We start from the raw sequence: 24,398 nt of genomic DNA, 5'->3' as shown, positions 1-24,398 counted from the left end.
TTTTCTTTCTTTCTTTTTTTTTTTTTGCTCTGCCATCCTTAGCATGTGTCCTTGTCCTGGGGATCCCCAGATGTTTGCTACATTTTCATATTCCTGGTTGAAGTAGAATAAAAGCAAAGGTGAGAAGGCTTTCTCTTACAGTGGACTATTTCGTTTTACTCCCCAGCGACTTCTTCCTACATCTCTTTTTTCAGAACTGTTATACTTGGCTACGCTTAGCTGCATGAGAGAAGAGGGAACATTTACTATTTTTACTTTCCAGTTTTATAACAGAGGAAGGCAAGGAAGAAGTGGTTGTGAATTCTGACAGCCTGCCCCCGGGACGATATGTACACCCCAAGAATGGGGGAGACCATTCTTATAGAAATAGACAATCCAGAAGAAGAGGCTTCAAAGATTTTTTTTTCATTTAAACCTTTTATGTGTAAATAAAAATACCATAAACAAAATGATTATACTGGGAAATACGTTTATAATCCATATGAAAGATATTGGTTTGTATATATATCATATACTAAGAGTAACATACAAATTGAAAACAAAGACAGGCAATCCAGTGGGAAAATGGCATGACTAGACAGTTCACAGAAGAGCAAATTAAAGTGGTCGGTAAACATATAAAAAGGTAATTGGTTTTCCAATTAGTCTGAGAAAGGCAGTAGCTAATCCAGTTCCTAGATCCCCAGGGCACAGCTCCTATCCTGACTCCCCTCTTGCTTGTACCAGTGGTTTGCTTAGGAAGTTCTGCTCAGCTTGGAAAGCAGAAAATTAATGGAAGAGGCTACTGTGGTGGGAGGTTTCTCTGGTTGGAATTCTGAATGCAGTTTTTTCAGACAGCCTCATAAGGTGGAAGTCATGTACTATAATGCTGTGAACCCGATTCCTGGGATACAGACAAAAGGCTTACCTGTTCCATCCTGGCTTCCTGCATGTTGTTTTCATGGCAAAATATATACTGATCTCTATCAACTTCTAAAAAGTAGATTCCTGAAGTGAGGACTTTCTGTACAATTGTGAAGTTTTGGCTTAGGAAGAAGCCAGTAAATGAAGAGCAACTTATGAATTGTTTTACTCAAAACTTTAGTCAAAAACTCTTACAAAAGTATGTGAAGTAAACATACTGTGAAGTAAACCCAATAAAAATCTAGTCATAGAATTACAGAAAGAAGGAAAGAAAGGAAGGGAGGGAGGGAGGGAGGGAGGGAGGGAGGGAGGGAGAGAGAGAGAGAGAGAGAGAGAGAGAGAGAGAGAGAGAGAGAGAAGAGAGAGAGAGAGAAAGAGGAAGAGAAGAAGATGAGAGAGAGAGAAAGAAGAAGATAGAGATCACAAACGCGATAGAGAGAGAAGCGACAGAGAGAAGAGAACCCTAGCGAAAAGAGACCCTCGAAAGCATACTCTCCCTCTCTCCCTCTCGAGCCCTCCCCTCCACGAGAATCCCTCAAAAAGCCCTCCCTACAAAATCCCTAACCCCCGCCCCTCCCACCATAAAGCCTCCCAAAAAAGAAGACTCCCCCCCCTCTTACATATAACTTACTCCCCGCCACCTTGATGCATTACATTCATCCCCATTTAATTCCTTCCGGAAGGAAAGGAAAGGAAAGGAAAGGAAAGGAAAGGAAAGAAGAGAGAGAATAGCAAAACATTAACAGGTTGTATTTGGAGAGTAGGGCTATGAGGGGAAAGCTGCCAATTTGAAATCACCAAAGGTCAAAGGCCAAAAATAATTCCTACTTGGAACTGCAGCAGGTTGGTTCTACACTTTGTGAATGGGGAGGCAAAGCCCCTTTCAAGACAGGCAGATACAGCTTGTTAATGCCCCCACTGTCTTGGGTGTGACAGTTGATTTTCAATTCAGGATGAACTCCAGGCATGGTAGTTAAGGCAGGGGATGGCGAAGTGTTTCTGATTTAGTTTAGGGATGAAATATAAACCAAAGTTCCTGGTGCTAAAAGAAATTTTAACCCTTGTGTCTCATGCTTTCAACTAATGCCTGTTCTCTTCTGTTTCCGCCTCCTTGCACTCTTGACGATATTGTTCTCAGCTTTGTTTCACGCTCCATTGTGCTACTTTCTTCCTGCATCTGCGTAGACTTACATGGTGGGAAGATCTTTGAGGCCCTCTAAATCCATATTATAGATGAAAAAAACAGAGACCAAAACTTGTTAAAATCCTCAGTTGGTGAGCAGCTGCTGAGTTCCAGAGCCAGAAATAACCAGAGTCAATGCCAATCATTTTCTACTGTTTCACCTTCCTAATTTCTACAGAAAAACCAAACCTTTTTGAAAGCCACAGTAAAAACTAAACATGCTCTTGGATATGCTTGCAACCTTGGGGTAGACATAGATAGCTTAGAGAGGTCATAGAAAGGACAAACATAAAAAGAAAAAAATTGATAAATTAGAGTTCATCAAGCTTAAAACTTCTACTTGTCAGAAGATATCCTTAAGAAAATAAAAAGGCAAGCCAGAGTCTGAGAGAAAGTTTTACTTACACATACATATATTACACAGGACTTGTCCAGAAGATATAAAGAGCTCCTATAAGTCAATAAGAAAAAAATTTTAAAAACGCAATTTTAAAATGTGTAGAAACTACACAGAAAAGACAAAATGTTTAACAAGCACATGAGAAAATGCTCAATGTCATTAGTCATCAGGGAAATGAAAATTAAAACCACAATTAGATAGTACCACTCACTCGCTGGAATGACTGAAATTAAAAAAAGATACAAAGCACCAAATATTGGTGAGGTTGTGGAACAACTGAATTCTCATACACTGCTGTTGGGAGTGTAAAATATGGCACAATTTCTTTAGAAACTGGCGATTTCTTATGTAAAGTTAAAAATAACATCTCCCCTGGGACCCACAATTCATGTCCTAAGTATTTACCCCAAACAAATTAAAACGTATCTTCATAGCAGCTTTATTCATAATCCACCTCACCTAGAATCACCACGTGAACGGATATAACAAATTGGAGTATATTCACGCAATAGTATACAACTTGGCAATATAAAAGAATGAACTATTGATACATGCAACAACAGGAAAGAATCTCGAAAACATTTCGTTAAGTGAAAGGATCCAGAGTCTATACTCTCTGACTTCGTTTATACAAAGTTCTAGAACAGACAACGTGAATTTATAGTAAAAGAAGTCGGGCAGTGGTTGCCTGTGGGGGAAGGGATTGACTGCAGGAAATGGGAGAACTTGGGGGGTGTGGAGGAGATGTGCCATACTTTGTTTGGCTTCCTGGTGGATACATGTTAAAACTCACAGAAGTGTCCAGTTATGATTTGTGTATTTCACTGCATATAAAATTTACCTAACAGTAATACATTAGAAAAGGAATACACAAAGCAGGCATGTTCAAACAAGTATAGTTGAATATGGAAAGTGTTAGGTTTGTGTTTTGCCTTTCATCCAACTGCAGCAGGGTGAGATTTCATTTGGTTGCTGGGGCAGAGTCACTTTGTCCCCACTGAACCATAACCAGGCCTCTTAAAAACAACCTCTGCTGCCATTGCACTCTAATGTTTTGCTGAATAAAGACATTATGCGCATTAAGATAATAGCATCCACAACTTATCCAAGATTGTGCTGAGGGAGACAATGAAGAGTTGGGGGCATACAGATGGGACGGGACCTTTCAAATATTTTCGTCAATTGCCAAATCGGGAAAGAAAAAAAAAGCCCATTTTTAGCTCTTAGATATAGATTACTTGTTTTGGCAATTTTATTGCTAGAATCTTACTAAAATGATAAACAATTTTTAAATCTTTCCACATGTTGTATGTTCCATATAGGTCAAAAGAATTGTTAAATGTAGAACATGAAACTAGTACATATCATTTTAAAATGTCACCAGGAGCATTGGGCGGCTGACAAAATAACTGCTTTAGGATACTAATCGTGTGTCTTTCTGTACCATTTCATTCTGCTTTGGAAGTGAAAGGGAAATACATTATTATTTTTTTCTTACTCTTCTTATTTTTGTTGTATTTATTTGTATTTTCTTGTATTATGAAAATATATTCAACATTCAGGCATGTTGGAAATTGTAAAAGAGGAAAATTTGAGATCCAAGAGCAAAATGCTTTTAATTTGAAAGACTGCAATTTAGTTTAGTCTTGGATGCCATTATAGTGAATAATGGGAACTGATCCTAGACTTCAAAAGAAATATGACCATATGGTCTTACCATTCCGCACTTAATGCTGCTATGAATTTCCAGTTATACCCCAAACTTTTCATTTCCCTTGTGTTCCCCCTCACCTCTGTCATCCTACAAAAACGAAAGGAATCTAAAACCCTTTTTCATGTTTTCTGAGATACATGCTTACTGGTGCAGAGAAAACTTTTTCTTTGTGAGCGTAGGGCGGTATAAAGAACTACAGAAACCTGAAGCATTAATCAGACCCACTGGGCTAATTACCGCAACTCCAAAGTTTATGACTTTTAAATATTAACTACTTAAAATGATTCATTTAGAGATCAAAATGATTAATCCTTCTCAGTCACTATAAATGTCAGCGGCAGGATTAAAGGATTTAGATGGTCATGTTTACCCAACCTTAAATTTCTGTACTTAAAGACACAAGTTAAATAGCTCCAGTTTATCATTGTTTCATGTTAATGTTTTCCTCTTAGCTCCCTCTTTTAGCTCCCCTGCCTAACTGATTGTTAACTAATTTTGGCTGTTAAGTACAGCAAGTGCTTCTTTAAGGCTTGGAGGCCAACCCACTTTGTAGATTACCAACCAGAAGGTGTGAGTAGATAGATACAGCTTATAGCCCTCCTCCGGACACAGTGGGGGTAATCCTTTCCCCCTGCTTTGGCCTTTATTGGTCTGATGTCTTGAGCCCCCTGGCTTACTGCTAAATTTGTATCCAGTTCCTTGCCACGTGGCCAGTTTTGGATCCACATTGTGAATCACTGTGGAGCGGCTTCAGTCACAATTATTAAAGACCTGCTGCTTCGTGCCAAACCATACGCATATTTATACCAATACCTACTGCAGTTTGACTGTCAGATATGAGCAGATATATCGTAGGCATATTATTACCACTGGGTCTTGGATTGTTCTAAAGTGATAATTACTAAGTAAAAATATTAATAAGATGCAAGTTTATTTTCAGAATGCTTTTCATAAAATCAGTTTGAAAGTTGTGTCTCTAATTACAAATGGTTTCCAGTATCAGAACGGCATGGTCTTTGTGGGTAGATATATAAATCCTTCATGAGCCACGCTTAAGAAGATGCTCTTTCTTTATCAGTCAGCAGACTCACAACATAATTTTTCTCATTTGAGCTACCAAACCTTTTGTCCATATGTTTGTCTTCCCCTGGAGGCTTCACAAATCTTATCTTGAAGAAAAGACATATTCTCTGGGGCCATTCATTCTAATCCTGCTTTCTCTGCTTGCAAACATGCTGGGGTTTTCCCTTCTCACCCTTCTCGTCAAGTTCGCCATAGAGCCTCAGCCTTACATTTCCCCTGACAGAGGTACCTGTCACAGCTGAGTTCAAGACGAATGCAGAGGGGGCAACCTGCAGTGGCTTTCATTAGACTGTGTTTTGAGTAATAAATTAGATTGTAAGTATGGTGTGCAGTAGTCATTTGCTCTGTCCTCTAGGAATCTGAGATTATCAATATGTGTATGTGGATGTTAATATCATATTCCTAGATAAATTGAGGAAGCAGTTGAAAATACTTACATTTTACATAAAATGGGGTGGGAGGAGTTAAGATATTTAGTGAGATTTTAGTTAATTTTTAAAATGTAATTTTGTGTAGAGCCATATAAGTAACGATTTATGCCCTCATTGAAATTTCTATTGCATGTTCAAGGATGGATATTCTGTTCAAATAGTTGACAAATATAACTTAAGAAGGTTAAAGTGTTTGGTGTCCCATAAAATATGCATTAGGATTCAAAAAGAAAAAAGTTACATACATTTCTATTACTGTGTGATCGTCTGATCATTTTGCAAACACAGCAAAAAAGCAAACTCCAGATAAGATGGTGGTGACACTAATTCCACAAGCATCAAATAAGACATGTTTGCCCAATTTGTAGTTTTGTGTTACACTCCACCCTTGGAGTAATGTCACTCCATGTCTGAGAATAGGTAATTCCATCCAAGCTCACAATAACCATGGAAAATACTTAAAAACAATTATAATTTACTTTATTTCTGTGTATTAAATTTCTATTGATTCTTCTATCCGTTTCCCATTCTCAGTTTTGGGGGTTGTACTATATAATAAATGGATGATTATTCTCATTTTAAAAATCCATATATGATGATGGGAAAAAGAAGAAAAATGAAATAATTCAAGAAGTGAGATATCCGGTCAAGATGGCGGAGTAGGTAAATACTATGCTTGGCTCCTCTCACAACCACATCAAAATTACAACTGAACAGAGCAACCATCACAACAACAGAGCAACCATCATTGAGAATCAATCACCTGAAGTCTTGCTGAAATGAAGTCCTACAACTAAGAACGTACAGAAGAAGCAACTCGAGACTGGTAGGAGGGGCAGAGACACGGAACGGGCTGGCCCAACACTTGCATGTGACCATTGAAAATCAGAAGGGATATCTTAGCTGTAGAGCCACCCCTTGGAGGAGTGAGGGGGTCCAGCCCCACACCAGGCTTCCCAGCCCAGGGTTTCAATGCCGGGGAGAGATGTCCCCATAACTGCTGGCGGTGAAAAACAGTGGAGATTGTGACTGAGTAAAACAGAGGGCAGCTGGAGTTCCAGGTGCTCCTCTTAAAGGTCCTGCTCACAGACTTACTAATGGACTCACTCACTCTGAGGTCCAGCACTATGGCAGCAGCTCCAAAGGTACCAGGGACAGATGGGGAGGAACTGAGTTGTCTGACTCAGGGTGGGTGCTAGAGGGACAGCTTTCTTCAGGATGTAGGAGCTGGTGGAAGCCATTGTTTCTTTGTTGAGCCCTCCCCACTCCCAGCATGCAGATGTAAGGGGGCACCATATCTGAGTTCTCATCAACCTGGCTGACACCTGAGACCCCACCCTACGCACCCAAATTGCAGACCTACCCAAGCAGCTTCTAGTGGCTTTTCCATATAAACAGCCTGTCTTGGTTTATGCTGTAGACTTTTCTAAAATCTCTCAATGGTTCACAAAACCCAAACAAGGAACTTTTGGCTTTGGCATGTCCTGTACCTCTAGGTGAGTAGCCTTAAGTCTAGCACTAATGATAGTCAGCCTGGTATTTGGCTTGGCCTATTGAGGTATCTTGAAGCCCAGCACAGTGGGCAGCCAACTGTGGATTGCTTTCTGGCACATGCTAGGTGGCTCAGGTGGAGCACAGATTGCAGCTGAACTTATCCTGCAGTGAAGCCTCTCCCAGGAAGCCCTGGTGCTGGCATGGCTGGTGCCCTTCTTCAGACTGAGCCAGAGCATCACCTCACAACCTCTAGGATGACACACCCAAAAGGCAGACTGGGACAGCACCAGAACCCTACTAAAGCAAACTCCATAGGGTCAGCCCTTGCACAATAGCTCCTGCACTGTAGCCTAGGCCAGTCCTCACAATCAATCGACCGAGGGTCAATCCCTCCCATTGCCCTGCAAACAGCAACCAAGGCTCAACTACAATAGGGGAGCACACACAACCTACACAAGCAACACACGTGGAGCACCTGCCTCTGGTGACCAGGGAGACTGCATCACTGGGCCATCCAGGATACCTACTATGTAAGGGCACTATACTGAGACTGGGAGGCACAGCAGCCCTACCTAATGTATAGAAACAAATACAGGGAGGCAGCCAAAATGGGGAGACAAAGAAACATTTCCCAAATAAAAGAACAGAAAAAAGATCCAGAAAAAGAACTAAACGAAATGGAAAAAAGCAATCTACCAGATGCAGAGTTCAAACACTAGTTATAAGGATGCTCGATGATTTCAGAGAGAACGTTAACAAAGAGATAGGAAACGTAAAAATGGAGGTAGGAAACATGAAAAAGAACCAGTCAGAAATAAGGAATCTAATAATTGAAATGAAGAATACGTTAGAAGGAATCAACAGTAGGTTAGATGAAGCAGAGGGTCGAATCAGTGATTTAGAAGATAAGGTAGCAGAAAACACCCAAACAGAACAGCAAAAAGAAAAAAAAAAAATCCCCCCCAAAACAGTTACTTTAAGAGGGCTCTGAGAAAATATCAAGCATAACATTCGCATCATCAGGGTACCAGAAGGAGAAGAGAGAGAGCAAGGAATTGTGAACCTATTTCAAAAAATAATGATGGAATACTTCCCTAACCTGGTGGAGAAAATAGACATACAAGCCCAGAAAGTGCGGAGAGTCCCAAACAAGATGAACCCAAAGAGACCCACACCAAGACACATTATAATTAAAATGCCATAGGTTAAAGACAAAGAATTTTAAAAACAGCAAAAGAAAAGCAATTAGTTATCTACAAGGGAGCATCTTAAGACTGTCAGCTGATTTCTCAACAGAAACTTTGCAGGCCAGAAGGAATTGGCACAAAATATCAAAATGATGAAAAAAGCAAGGACATACAACCAAGATTACTCTGCCCAGCAAAGCTATCATTTAGAATTAAAGGACAGATAAAGAGCTTTCCAGACAAAAAACAAATGAACAAATAAACAATAACAACGACAAAAACTGAAGAAGTTTATCACCACCAAACCATTATTATAAGAAACGTTAGAGGGACTTCTTTAAGATGAAAAAAAGATAAAAATACAAATAATAAAATAGCAATAACTACATATGTAGCAACAGTTACTTTCAATATAAATGCATTAAATGCTCCAATCAAAAGATAGGGTGACTGACTGGATACGAAAAGAAGACCCTTACCTATGCTGCCTACAAAGAGACTCACTTCAGATCAAAAGATACACAGACTGAAAGTAAAGGGATGGAAAAAGGTATTTCATGAAAATAGAAATGAAAGGAAAAAAAGCTGGGAGCAATACTAATACCAAACAAAATAGACTTTAAAACAAAGGCTATAACAAGGGACAGAGTAATCCCATTTCTGGGTATTTATCCAAAGAAACCCAAAACAATACTTCGAGGAGATGCATGCATCCTTATGTTCATCATAGCATTGTTTACAATGGCCAAGATATAGAGGCAGCCTGGCTGTCCATCAATGGATGAATGGACAAAGAGGAGGTGGTACATATATACAATAAAACGTTGCTCAGTCATGTAAGGGAATGGATTCTTGCCATCTGTGGCGGCATTGATGGACCTGGAGGGTATTGTGCTGAGTGCAGGATGTCAGAGAAAGACAGATGCAAAGCGATTCCGCTTATATGTGGAATCCAAATAACAAAATTAACAAACAAAACAGAAACAAATTCACAGATACAGAAAACATTTTGATAGTTGCCAGATGGGAGGAGGTTTGGGGGTAGGTCAATAAGGGGAAGGTATTAAGCACAAATTGGTTGTTACACAGTAGTCATGGGGATGTAGGGTATAACATAAACAATATAGTCAATAATATTGTAATAACTATCTATGGTGTCAGATGGATACTAGATTTATTGAGGTGATTTATGGGAGGGGAGTTGGGGGGCAGGGTGAAAAAGGAGAAGGGATTAAGAAGTACAAATTGGTAGTTACAAAATCAGTCATGAGGATAGAAAGTAAAGCATAGGAAATATAGTCACTAATATGGTAATAACTATGTATAGTGCCAGGTGGATGCTAAACTAGTCAGGGGATCACGTCTTAAATTATATAAATGTCTAACCACTATGCTGAGCACCTGAAATTAATATAAAACAATATTGAATGTCAAATGTAATTGAAAAATTAAAAAATGGGGGGGAAGGTGATGGGGATTAAGAGGTTCAGATTTCCAAGTATGAAACAAGTCATGGGGGTGTAATGCACAGCATAGGGAATACAGTCAATAATATTGTAATAGCATAGTACGCTGTCAGACGGTTGCTGGATTAATGGTGATCACTTCTTTGGTTATATAAATGTTGAATAACTATTGTGTACACCTGAATCTAATATAATATTGTATGTTAGCTATGTTTTAATAAAAATCTCTTTAAAAAGCAACTGTATTTCTAAAAAGAACATTGAAAGAGCAAAATACTGCTCCTATATTTCTTACATGACTTCATTTCTTACAATACATGAGGAAGGATTTTTAAAGCCCACCTTTTCCAAGAGAATGTAATAAGTTAATTACCTCTAATTATTGAATAGGAGTTATTAAACAGCAAGTCAAGAAAATAATTTTTTTAAAAGAAGATAGACTTTTTCTATAAGTTTATAAATTAGTCAAATCATAAGAAGTAAAAATTCAGAACTGTTAAAGAGAACATTACAAATTTCCTGCACTTTCAACTCCTTCTAAATGATCCATCATAATGGTTCTTTAGCCTTCCTCACTTTTATTCATGTTCTAATCCATAAGCACTTATATAATCTGTTGGCTCTCTTCCTTAGTTCCCCAAAATGTAATTATACTATACACACTACTCTGCAACTTGCATTTTTTACTTAAAACATATATAATGAGCTTCCCTCCAGATCCGAAGGTATAGGTCTAAACTCACTCTTTATGGTTTCCGTATAGTGTTCCATGCGTGGGATTTATAATTTATTCATCCATTTCCTTTCCCGTAAATATTCCAGTTAATTTAATTTTTTGTAACAACGCCATAGTAAACATTATTTATACATGTCTATTCAAGATCAGGTGATTTTTATATCTATAGGATATAGTCTCAAAGCAAAGTAGACTTTTTGAACTAAGGGGCATTTTTAATTTTAATAGAAAAATATTTCCAATGCTAAAGCAGCATAAGGCAAAGAAAAACATGATGGGATAAAGTGGTAATGACTTCACAGAGCAGGCCCACAGAATCAACTGCTTTTATGGAAACAATGACTCTTAGTTTCTCCCCGCCCCCGATTTCGGTACCAGTGACCTATTTTCCAACTCCTCACTGCAGAGTTGCAGCATGACATAGAAGATAATCAACAGTAACAATAATTACAAGTGGTGGTGAGGATATGCGGAAATTAAAACCCTCCAACACTATTGGTGGGAATATAAAATTGTACATTCACTGTGGAAAAAACAGTCTGGCACTTTCTCAAAAGATTAAACATAGAGCTCCTATATGACCCAGCAACGCCTCTCATAGGTACATACTAAAGAGAAATGAAAGTATATGTCCACATAAAAACTTGTACACAAATGTTCATAACAGCCCCAAAGTGGTACCAACTCAAATGCCCATTAATTAAAGAACAGATAAATGATATGTGGTGTATCCATACAATTGAATATTATTCAACCATTAAAAGGAATGAAGGACTGATACATGCTACAATACGGATGAACCTTGGAAACTTTACGCTAAGTAGAAGAAGCCCGCTACAGAAGTCCCCATATTGCAGGATCTCTTTTATTTGAAATGTCCAGCATAGGTAAGTCTATAGAGACAGAAAGTAGATTAGTGGTTGCCTGGGGCAAGGGAGAAAGGGAGAATAAGAGGAGAAATGAGAATTGGTACGAGCTTTCTTTTTGGAGTGATAAAAATGTTCTAAAATTGATTGTGGTGATTAGTTACACACTACAGTGAATATACTAAGAAACTTTGAATTGTACACTTTAAATGAGTGTATAGTATGCTTTGTGAGTGATATTTTCAATAGAGGTGTTTTAAAAAAATAACCAGTGAGTGAGAGAGAGCACAAAATCTAGGCGTTTACAGAAATCTAGACATAGGGAGGAAGAGAAAGACTAGCATGAGTCTGAGTTCTGGACTCCCTCCACCTGGTGCTGTTGTCACTGTAACTCTGAGGCTAGTCCTTCCTGTACAATCTTTTTCTTTTGAACTCACACAGAGATAGTAGATGTCTTGCCTATTAGAGGACATCACTCCGCATTGCAGCTTTGAAACATCGCTCCCTGGTCTGACTAGGTTACAGACACTATGTGAGAAAAAGGCCAAATAGCTAACCCGTTTTTCCAATCCCCTTCTTTTATTAACGGGGTAGTGGGGCTATGTGCCAACTTCCCTTGAAGTATTTGTTCTTATCCGGTCCTTTCCACTTTGTCACACACCCTCACTCATTTTTTTAAAATGTGAACTTTTTCTTAATGATACAACCTGCCTAGTTTGTGTTAATTCAGTTTTTCTTTTATATATTTTCAAATTTATGAGTGTCGTAAAACAAAAATGTCTAATCTTATCCAAGCAAACCTTACCTTTTAATTGCAATGAATTTCATCCTCAGGTATACTTTATTCTTGCTGCAATTTATTGTCTTGGTACTGTTTCAAATTGTAATGGGAAACTCTGCGGTTGGCCCTGCTGATCAAGGTTACCAAAATTCAATGTGCAGGAGATAAATACTTATTTCAGCAGTCTCAGCCAAACAGACTTCATATAAAGACTCTAAAGGGCAGAGAAAGAAATTAAGGTAATGGTGTCAGAACCACTACAAAGAACACAGTCTGAAGAAACCAGGGAAAAATAAGATAAATGGATCCTTCTCTCTTTCATGTTATTTGAAGTCGAAGCTGATTTGGAGCAAGATGGTCAAGTTTTCAGCCTGGTTCCAGAAGCATCTTTGCTGCCTTTTTCTGCCTTTCTCTTTCCACTCTGCATAGCCTTACAGCCCTCCCTCAACAAGCCCACCCGGCCCAACCTTCCCACCTCCATGATACCTCAGCCAGCTGTCTCTGCTCCCAGTCAGGAACCACTCTTCTCTGCCTCTTCCTTCTGTCTGTCAAAACTACCTGCGTTTTCCATAAATATAGCCCATCTTGCTAAACACTGCTAGAGTGTGGGAAATAATCTCATAGACAAATTTATTCTGGTTTAATAGTTAAATCTCCTTAAGGATGTTTGCATTAAAATAAGGGATCCTTCAAGCAAGACTCCTTAACCAAAGAGGGGAATTGACAACAACCGGTTAGGAAACACTGAGGCAGGTCTGGGGCAGACAATTTTTGAATGAAGTGAAAGTAATATTAAGTCACCCGTGGTGCTGGTATGGCTATTTCTAAAATTATTTGAAAACGATCCTCTCCCCACATTCAAGTTGTACATTTCTCTGTGATTATTACTTACATTTATCCAAGTGTTTATTTTTAAACCATTCCTTGTTCAGCCTTTCTCTAATGCTAGTCACATTTATGTAAAGACTCCCTCAAACCAAGTCATGACAGACCTAAAAGATAAAAAATATAGGGTGGTAAAGTGGCTTGAGCATAGCTATTAAGTGGCTTTACCTTAGGTCCTTTGGAGGTCAACTTTAGTGTTTGTTCCTAGTGGAAAGAAAACCAAACTTTAATTCAGTGAGGAAATCCAAAGGCTTGCTTGCTAGCTTGCGTTTCAGAAACAACCCTTAAGAGTTTTGAATCATGGTGAGACATTGATTTCAGAGGGTCAGATTTTTAAGGAGTTTGAGGTACTTGTATCAATTTCACAGGGTGATCTGTTGGATATTTATCTGCAAAGTGAACTGTATTTACATACCTAGATAACCAATAATAAAGATTGCAGTTTTCTGCTTTCCTTCTCCTCATAGATTTTTGCATCAAGATGGCAACAGTGTGAAAAGTCAATAATGTGGAAAAGGTTTCAAATTATATTTCCGAGATCAGAAAGGGAGTTTTTCCTGTCTTTAACTTCTCTCTTATTTTTATTCTACAATGTGGGCACCTCCCAAAAGAAAGATGCAGAGGGTCCTATCATTCATTTCCACCCTTTAAAAATTGTATTTTTATTTGATAATTAACTGTATTTTTATTTTGAAAAATCAGCAAGTTTGATGGTAATAGTTAACTGTTTTAGACACACACACCCTTTTACCCTCTCCCATTTTAAATTCGATATATAAATAACAATAGGTAAGCTCTTCCACAACTATTCCATTAACTGTCCATGATGTCGACTTTTTGGGGTGTGCTTTTATAAGTACATCCACACTAATTATTTTACAAATTATGACAATACTGTGTTTTACCGCATCAAACTTGCCTACTTTCTCACTGTTCAATAGGCTCTTTTTCACCTCTTTTATTTTTATTTTTTTGTTACTTCCTTTTTTTCTTCTTTTACATACTCTTGGTTCAGCTGCTTATTCACATCTCTCTGATAAGCACAGTTTGATTCGTAGCTAATTGTAGCCACAGATTTTCATTATTTATGAGTGTCATTGTCAGAATCCATTTGGAAATCTGGCCGAGATTAAGTTTTTGATTCCAGCTTTTGATATGTCCACAGCAATAAAGCACTTAACCACACAAGTCTGGTAAAATGTGCAGAGGCCTGGAGGATGCTAATATCTTTACAACCAAATATTCACTACACTGTACATTACGTTTGATTCATTTCCTAGAAGATTCAACATGCTATTATTTTATCACAAATAACATGTTAACACCTTCGTTTTAGAAATACCGTCTGTTATTTCTCACACCAGCCAATTTACTTTAATATGTTCATAGATTTAAAAGATACAGGTAGGAAAATGAAAACTATGAGTAATATAAATGCTTAATATTCTTAAAAGGTTTATATTAGGTGGTAGCATCTAAATCAGTCTGTGTATACTCTTATTCTTTACATGTATTTAGATTCTGCTAGGTACCAAATCTCAGACTCTACCATGCCAACAAAAGAAATGTTTATATATATATATAAACATGTGAAATTTCAAAAATAAATAAGGGATTGGAAACATTAATAACAGCAGTCATTTTAAAGTGCCACTTAATTTAAACACTTTTGCTTTAAATTATTGCAGTGTCATGAGTTTTGTTATGCTGAATTTATTTGTAAAGACCTGCAGGGTTCACAGACATTTATTTTGCAGAGGACTTGATTTTACCATTAATTTTTAAATACATAATACTCCCACTATATTTTTTCATTTATTTATTTATTTTTATTTATGGCTTTTATTTATGGTTATTTTATTAGGTTTCAAGTGTACACTTCTATAACACATCGTCTATATATTGCATTGTGTTCACCACTATATTTTTAGAATGCACTTTATTTGCAAAAATTGGTTTATGCTAATCAATACAGATGTTTCCAGGTGTTTATTAAAGTAAGAAATCTAGAAAGTCAGATCTCTGTAAATTTTCAAGATGTTGTGCTCCCAGAATGTAGTATACACACACACACACACACACACACACACACACACACACACACACACGATATGTGTTTATATTGGTTAAGTTAAGGTGGGAAAATAGAATAAAGGAAGACCAAGCTCATTTTTCTACTTAACAAGAAACTTACTCTTGAGGAAAATCTTTTTTCTTCCAAAGTAATGACATCTGGGTTGGAAAATCCTATCATTTAGGACTAGAGCCAGGACACAGGAAATAATTCTGACAATTTCTATTGCTTCATAAGTCTGCTAAACTAAATTATACCATTGATTACTAATCCTTTCTCTGGGTTCAGTTTTTATGGTCTGTGCGGCTTTACTTGCCCATCTCTCTGGAGGTGCTTATGGGTTAAAAGGTTGACAAAGGAGCTCTAAGCTGAGGTGTGTGGGGAGTCCGTGGTGGAACCCCACCCCCACGCCCATAATTGCGCCCACTTGACCATATGCCGTGCAATGCTAATGGAAACACCTGGTGCTGATAACTGAAAAACCTGAATGCTTGAGTGTATACTTTATACAGTTTCTTTTAAAAAAAGAAGAAAAAAAAGCACTAAAACTAAAGCTAAACATATACTCACTAGTTGTTGTCTTTTTTTCCCCCTAATTAGGACAGAATTTTACCCTAAGGCAGTTAGGAGTTTGTGAACCAGCAACTCGAAGAGGACTGACATTTTGTGCGGAAATGGGGCTCCCCCACAGAGGTTACTCTCTCAGTGCAGGGTCAGATGCTGATACTGAAAATGAAGCAGTGATGTCCCCAGAGCATGCCATGAGACTTTGGGGCAGGGGTGTCAAGTCAGGCCGCAGCTCCTGCCTGTCAAGCCGGTCCAACTCAGCCCTCACCCTGACAGACACAGAGCATGAAAACAAGTCGGACAGTGAGAACGGTAAGTTTCATTTTTTTGCTTTATGAAGTCGGCGTTCAGTGCTTCTGTCTGTTTTGGTAGACTATGGGGACTTATTTTTCTTTCTTCTTTCCTCCCATCCTTTCTTCTCTTTCTTCTTCCATTTTGTTTAGCACCGTAAAACTCAAGAAATATCCTTGAATAATGTGGTGTGTTTTTTTTCCTGGGAAAAAAATCAATATTCAACATGAGATTGTTAAATTATGCAAGCGGCTTAGGATGTGTTAGCTATAGTTTTGAAAAACAGTTTCATCGTGTATAGAGGGGAAAAAAAAGAGATTAGCTTTGACTTGTCTTGGACCATGTCACCTGTTTTCCTCTGTGGAGCAGCAAAGCAAGTGGCGATAAAGTTTACCCCAGAGCCAGCTTGCAATCAAAGATGTCTTTGTAGATTCCTCTTGAAGATATCTCAAAGAAGTTGCAGAATCTTAGAATGGATGAGTGAGCACACAGAATAGTTTATTAACAGGGCTCAAGTGATTGAAGAACAAATTTGATCATGCTTTAAACTTACTAGTTGATGAGAGCAATTGAAATCTTGGTAAAGAGGGGGAATGTGGCCTTTGATGTACTTTGGGGACTGGATTACTGTGCCATTAAATCCACACGCAAAAAAATTGGATTTTAGGAAATCCAAATAGCAGCTTTACATGTTGTAAGAAAAATGTCTATATATTGGGACTTTTTTTCTTATTGCCAGTGCAGGATAATAAAACCAGTTAACTTATATGCAATAATAGATTTAAAAGAAAAGTTAATTTTTAGTCAGTGCTGCTTCTAGGAAGAATTGGAGCATCAGCACCAATGCACCAGATAACAAAAAGACATTCTCCTTCACTATTTAATATTAACAGTGCACTTGCTACTTCAATCTAGTTATGAATGCTCTGTGTATATGATGCATCCAAGAGCAAAGAGAAAATAAAAAATGGAACAATCGCATGACATTTGGAAAAAGACGGTCACTCTACCAGTGAGGGTTCATTTTTATTATTTACTGAGCAACTTTGTCAGCTTTGTTTTGTAATAGCAAAGCAGGTCTATTGTCAGCTTTCAGTTTCAGCTAACTCACAGCATGAAGGAAGCAGTGCCTAATGCTTCCCACTGTTTAGTACTCGTCTCCTTCCTAGTCATGAAAAACGTCTAATTTAAACCAGCTAATCTTATCTTACATAGACTACTTCAGTGCATTAAACCAAAGTCAAAATCAATTAATAATATGCACTCAATATATTCCATTTGGAAATGTCAGATTTTGGTGAACGTTGGCTTTATTCCAACCCAAAGGAGAAAAAAAAAGGCCAGTGCTTTCTGACAAAATGAGTCTTAGAATCCCACTACCAACACTTCAGAAAAACCCATGTTTATGTTAATTTTCCTTCTTGATTCAGAAGATGTGGCATAAACTGTGCTTCTAGTCCGGCTGCGTATTCGCACAACACTGCACAATGGCATGCAGAATGGTTATATTCAAATATAGCATTTGGCTTTTGATTTTTCTAAAATACACAATAAAATGTATGGTTCTAGAAAGGAGAAAAATAGAATGCAGCAGGTTAATGTATTCAGTGCTGACTATCTGCATCATAACTGTTCATATCCATTATTATTTTTTCACATTGGGTCAGCTTGGTGTTCTCTACCCACAACTTGTGGAGCATCTCTTTCTCTAATAACAAGTACGTCTTGTTACTGTATCTGTGTTAGTAAAATATTAATTAGTTTTATTTTTTAAATTATGTATCTGCTAAAACTGTCTCACAGTGAATTCCCAAACACGTCATTTTTTTTTTCTTTTCAGAAAATACAAAACTACAAACTGTGCAACCTTTAGTTAATAGTATGTCGTATCCACATGATTGGGAAGAGTAGAGGGAGTCAGGAGTTTCTCACACCACTGCCCCTCTCCCCCCACATTTCCTGGGATTTTTATTAACTAGAGGAGGAACTTGTTTCCCCAGGATCTCATAGACCTTGTTTCTAGAGTAATGTAAAAGCAAGAAAAGTTGCACTCTTTCATTTCTCCAAGTTGTTATGAAGCAGAATGAAGAGAGACAGCACGGGTGTCAAGGACCTTGCCTTGAAATTCAGAACATTTGGTAGCATTTGTTGAGAGTAAACAGGTCAGCTAAGTTAAGAGTATAAAGTGTCAAAAACAATGTTTGTTGAGTTGGGCAAGTGATGACTTAAACTTGTGTTTACTCTTTTCCCAAGGTTTGGCTGTGGTTGGTTTTTGTGTTTTTTTTTTTTTTTAAACACTTTGATGGTCTAATTTCCCAATGAGGTCAGCTTAAAGAAGAAAACCAAAGATGAAATAAAATAGATATGACCCCTTACCGAACACTGGCTATTTCATAGATTTTTATATGTATGTCCATGGGGATACTTCAGATTAATTTATTTGTTCTGAGTTTTCAGTGATTAGTCAGAAGGAACAAGATTCCATTTAAAGTAATTAATTACATTAATCTGGGGAAGCATAATTTTCTGAGATATTTAGCAGATTTTATAATTTTGAACTGTGGAATTAAGCAAGCTTATTGTTTTTTTCTGATATAAAAAAAAACTATGTGTGTTTTCCCCTTTAAACTGGCTCATAGTAAAAACTAAAATTTTCAATCATACTCGTTCTTCTAACAACTTTGTAAACAATATCCTCAAAACTATTACACATTTTTAGTATCATTACTACTAGTCAAATATTTCTAACATAAAGTTACTAAAATAATTCAATTCTATCCTTCTCAGCTATTTTTAATTGCTCTAACTTTGAAAGACTGTTGATTATCCAGTTATATTTTCTTTGGACTTTCAGTTATTTTAATTGTCTAATTTTATTCATTTTTGTCCTGGCTTGAGTTGTGTTGATGGAAATTCTGTTATATCACTATTAGGTCAAAGCAAGAAGGACATGCATAAAATAACCCACCAAAATGAAATAAATTTACAAAACAGACACTGACTTATTTTCATCCTGTTTCTCGTGGGCGCTTTCATTGACTGTTTCCATCATTTGAAATAACTGCGAATAAGGCTTTTTTCCCCAGAAAAAAAAAATATTATTCAACCTTTGTAAAATTATGCAAGCTGAGTGCCTGATGTTCTAGTTATAACTTCAAAGAAGAGTTTAGTAACTAAAAGGGATTCAATTTCATTTATTTATTGATAAAGAGGCCAATAGTTCAAGTTAAGAAGGCGCTAGAACTGCTGTGAGGCTAATGAAATTTTGATGGTCTGAGCATCCCACGAGAGTAAAAGAACATTCAGACCATGTCACACGTTTCCGTGTTAGCAGAGATTCAAAACAAGTGATAAAATTTATTATTTTGTAAAACTAACTCTTCACCAACCACAGGGATTTGAAGTTAAAAAGGATTTTGAGGGAAACAAATTTTTTTAATAGTATATTGAGTTTTATATGGAATTCCAAATATTAATTTTGCTCCAGATTAAGGATATGAAGTAATTGTTTCTTGACACATATTGATTACTTTGGTTGTTTTCATTGTTCTTAGTCACCTGCCATGCACCAGGTCAAATAGTGGGGGATCAGTGGTTTGTTGGACCACCTATTAGCAGCAGTTCCAGTAATCTGTTGAGAGGTTACAAAATAAATGTGATGGAATACTCTTAACTAAAGGTAAAATTACCAGTTTGCTCTGGATTGTTTTAGACATCTTTCCTGTCTCTGATGCATTGTTAAAAGACCCCCTGAATGATTTCTCACTATCCAGCTTTGCAAGTAATCCGATCTCAATTCCAAATATTTATTTAAATGTCAGGGACAATGAACTTTTTTTTCAAAACATCGACCTTTAAGCTTTACAAATGTTAGTTTGTGCATCTTTTCCCAGAAGAATCTGAGCATATATTGTCCTTTTCACCCTGCAGTGTGGTGTCATGAAAGATGCTTGGACTTGGATCATGCCAGTGAGGGTTTAGATCCTTTCATTCGATCCCTAAGATTGTTTGTTCCTTAATCCCCCCTGGGTTCCCAACTTTTCTGTCTCTGCCTACCCCTTCCTCAGTTGTAGTTGTTCTGGTTCCAGAGATGTGGTGCTCTCCTGCTGCAGGTCCTCATCTTCCTTCCTTCTCCCACTCTCCACAATCTCCTACACCTCTTGCAAAGCAATGACCTTTGATGTTAGACCAGGAGGAGTTGGTACTTCTCTTCTATCCCATCATGCTTTGGGACCTTGAGAGCCTCCACTGTGGGCAATAGTTGAGAATGTGTTGTAGCCGGCAGACCACTTGAGTTTGAATAGACTTCCTATGTCCCAGCTATGTAACCTGGGACTAGTTACTTAGCCTTCCTGGGCTACAGTTTCCACAGGGGTGAAACAGAGAAAATCGTAAACAGTATACAGTCCTTATAGGGAATTGTGAGGACTCACTGAGTTCAGTTATATAATGTGCTTAGAACAGTGCCTGGCATCTAGTGAATTCCAAGTAAGTATGTATTCCTACTCTTTATAAATAATATTTCCTTCTTCGATGGTAATGAACATTGAGTTAGATAAACAGTATCAAGTACCTACATAGTTTTGGCCTACAGCAAATGTCCCCCTCCCCGCACCGTTCTTCCTCTGTCTGCATTTGTGAAGTGTTTGTACATTTGGCAAGATGAGGTAGAACTAGTGGTCTCCTCCAGGAAAGGCACTGAAAATTTGCAGTCTGGAATTTCTGTCACCATCTATTGACTCTCTTATTTTTGTCCACAACCCCACATCCTTTGGAATTCACTGTAATGAAATGAATGTACATTGAATGGTGCTGATAATTAGTCTGATGGCTGTAGACTTCAAAGACTTGAGCATGCTCCTTCCTCTCCTGGCCAAAGGAAATTTCAAAAGTAGTGTTGCCATCAAAGGCATGTGACTTAGACAGTCAGTCAATGAAGAGGCCATTTAACTGATGCTCAGTAGTTCACATAATAAAATAAATCTTCCCTGGAAGACTATTTCTCACCTGGGGTCTTAGCAATAGACTTATGATAAGACCTCACTAGTGCCACACTAATTGTGCACGATACTAAAATATTAGGGGCTAACTTGGCTCATAGAGGGTCTAATATTAAAGTGCAATATTTTTAGGTGTAATAGATACTTGCTTTGCGCAGCTAAAACTTCAAGGAACCAATTTACTTGTCTTTTGAAATAATATTTGACAAGTCTACTCTTTGGATAAAGTCAAAAAGTTGAATTATTGTGCTTTAAAAGGAAAAAGGCATACCCCTTAAACCAGTTTGATAAATTATGGTAGTGATAACATTTACCTCAGTCTCTCAACGGAGAACTTGAGCTATTTTGCAATCCAAATTACCACGCCAGGCAGAATATGTTCTCTACAAGAGTGGGTAGCGATTTCTTCTCTTTCTGAGCAAGAGCATATAGGTGAGAAAGGGAAAATGGAAGGACTTGTAACTGAAATCCCATTTATTTCTTGGTCATTTATTTATCTATTTATTTGGTAATTCTATTACCAATTAAATTCTAGAACAGTTGGGAGAAATTGCTACTGGCATTGGTGTCCCCCTTTCTGTCACATCCTGGTGATCCTTCCAACAAGGACACCAATGTCATTTCTCTTCTGGCTTTTTTCACAGAGGGGATAACATTTGAGTTTTTTTGAAGATTATTTGAAGTGTATTATTTTGCCTAACTAGCCTAATTCCATTCCTTCAAACTTTACCCAAGAATCTTTCAACCTACTTTGGAAATCGATTGTAAGAATTATGATAGAGTTCCGTTGCTGCAAGAAATAAATGGTATTTCAGTGTTATTCTAATTTTATGAGATTCTATTACACATATTAAACTATAACTTAAATATAAATTCCATTATGGGCCCTCTTCTGGCATGTAATGGTCAATTCTGGCATGTTCTACTGTTGTAAATTGTATTTTATGTTCTAAGTGCTCTGGGATGTCAAAAATAGCCAAAGTAATATGTTGCATGATTATTAAATCAAGCTCAGAATTAAAGTGTTGCTTTGCAAAATACAGTCAAATAGTTTCTAATACATAAAAATAATTCTGTTGCCTGGATTTTTATATATTTATAGTTCAAATAATGACTTGTCACTCTTTTAGCAAAAACTTCTATATTTCATTTAAGGATGATATATATTCACTTCATGGATATGTTACTATATGAGTAAGTTACTTGAGCACAGTAAGTTATGACTTCAATGATTTTTTTTTTGATTTAGTATTATGAAACTAGAATTAAGAATACTATAAAGTCCGCTACGATTGTTGTTATCACTTAGGTATTTATATACATTCATATCTTCCATTCTAAGAGAATTTTCAGAATCTCTTAGCAGTTTGTTGCTCTTCACATGAGTACTTCCATTTCTACAAAACTCAACTTTTGTTCTAAGTATTTTTGTTCAAAGTATATAGAATATATGCTGTCTCTGTTTAAATTCTAAATTTTCTTTTAATTGTAGAGTTGAAATCAAAGTAAAGCATACTATGCACATATCAAGACTGGTGATGTATACTATTTTGATTTTTGAATGCATTTTTGATATCCTTGAAAAATCACAGTAGTAGCAGTAAAATTGTTTTTATTAATGAATTGAACAGCAGTGAATGCTGAATCAGGTTTATTGATGCAATTATCACTGAAATAGAAAAAAAAAATGTTAGCGCCATAGAAGCTTAGTTTATTTGCCATTCCAAAGGTATTCAAGTGTTTGAAGAGCAACTAACTGATTTTTTTGGTGCTATTTACAGAATATTCTTCTCAAGTCATAATAATTCTATTACTTAATATTATATACACATAAAGATTTAAATGTGAAAATCTTACACATTATTTACAGAGTAGTTTGAACAGTGATTTCTCTGTATTAGAATTTTGTTATATTTATCAGTTGACAAGATAGTTTTCCATAATGAATAGACTGCACATGTAAGAGCTTTTTGAATACTTATTAAAAGGAATACAAAGGCACATAAACTTGAGAAAAGACAATTAAAATGTCTTAAGAATATTACCTTGACTTTAAATATTAATTCAAGTCACACAGCAACTGAATAAAGTTAGATAAGATTTTTTAAATTAATTTCTTCGTCTTCATTCAATGAATGATAAATGCTGGGTATTGTACCAGGTGCTGGAAAAACAAAAATGAGTAAGATATAGTCCCTGGCTTCCAGAAATTCATAGGCTGGTTTGGGCAAACAGGTGAGTAGACATTGTATTCGTATTTTAATGTGATAAGTGGCACTACAACACAATATGCAAAGTCAGTGCCAGCACAGAGCAGATTGTTGCCAACAGAGATTGGGGGCAGGAGAGGAGAGAATGTTTCATAAAGTGGGAAGGAAGTGACAATGAAACACAGGCTTAAAGGATATGTAGAAATTCAAGTGTAGACAAAGCAGTGAAGGACAGAGTGTAAAATCTCTGAGCACCTTCCCGAGAGCCACAGACTGTCTGGTGCCTGGAACAGGGTGTGTGGATGAGTAATGAAAGGTGATGCTGTGCACGTAGCCCCAGACCATATAACAAAGCACCTTTATGATGATACTAAGGAATTGGTACTATTTCCTCTAGGTAGTGGGGAGCCTCTGAAGGATTTTCATGCCGAGGACTATTATGGTCATATTTACATTTTACATATTTATATATTTACAAAGTACTCTGCAAACAGTATAGAAAGCTGAGGGTCTTTCCCACAGAGAATAAGCTCCCTAGCAGCATGGCCCTGCTCACCACTGTCTCTGTGCTCGCCTCATCCAGTGCCTGAACCTAGAACTAAAGTTTGTGCTGAGCGGGTGCATAATGGACCTGGAGGTTACACTTGAAAGCAAATTGGTCAGTTAGGTAATATTATAATTATCAAACTGAGACGATCTAGAAGTTTGAACCAAGAAACAGGGAGAAAAGGAAGACCAATTCAAATAGATATAGAATCAAAATTTGATTATTAATTCATTGCATTGGGGTTAGGGAGGAGGAAGACATTTTAAAAGACCCGCTAACACGCAAGAGTAGGTGAGTGATGGTATAATCCAAGTTGGAGGTTCAAGTATATTGTTTGTGATAAAGTGAGTAATTCAGACATGGACAGGTTGTATTTGAGGTGTCTGAGAACATCAAAGTTCAGAATCTATTAACCAATCTACATATTATATATCAATTTATATATTAGATTTTGTTTTGAAATATATGCTTTATGGTCTATATTATTGCAGTTAAAGCCATGGGGTGGAATTAAACCTCTCCTCCAAAGCAAACAGAATAAGAAGAGGACTGAAGATAAAATCCTGAGTCTACTAATATT

At 37.1% G+C, this 24,398-nt stretch overlaps 1 protein-coding gene across 7 annotated transcripts in view; it reads left to right on the top strand.

Annotated features, from left to right (window-relative positions):
• TENM3 (teneurin transmembrane protein 3) overlaps positions 1–24,398 on the top strand; it is a 586,180-nt gene that overhangs the window by 172,874 nt on the left and 388,908 nt on the right. For all 7 annotated transcript variants that reach the window (XM_033104318.1, XM_033104317.1, XM_033104313.1 and 4 more), the window contains exon 3: positions 15,804–16,082. In XM_033104318.1, the coding sequence (XP_032960209.1) occupies positions 15,804–16,082 (279 nt within the window). The remainder of the gene's footprint in view (positions 1–15,803; positions 16,083–24,398) is intronic.

The sequence above is a fragment of the Rhinolophus ferrumequinum genome, chromosome 4 (genome assembly GCF_004115265.2).
Source record: "Rhinolophus ferrumequinum isolate MPI-CBG mRhiFer1 chromosome 4, mRhiFer1_v1.p, whole genome shotgun sequence".
In the NCBI taxonomy this organism is placed as follows: domain Eukaryota; kingdom Metazoa; phylum Chordata; class Mammalia; order Chiroptera; family Rhinolophidae; genus Rhinolophus; species Rhinolophus ferrumequinum.
This window is presented reverse-complemented; position numbering and strand designations above follow the sequence as displayed.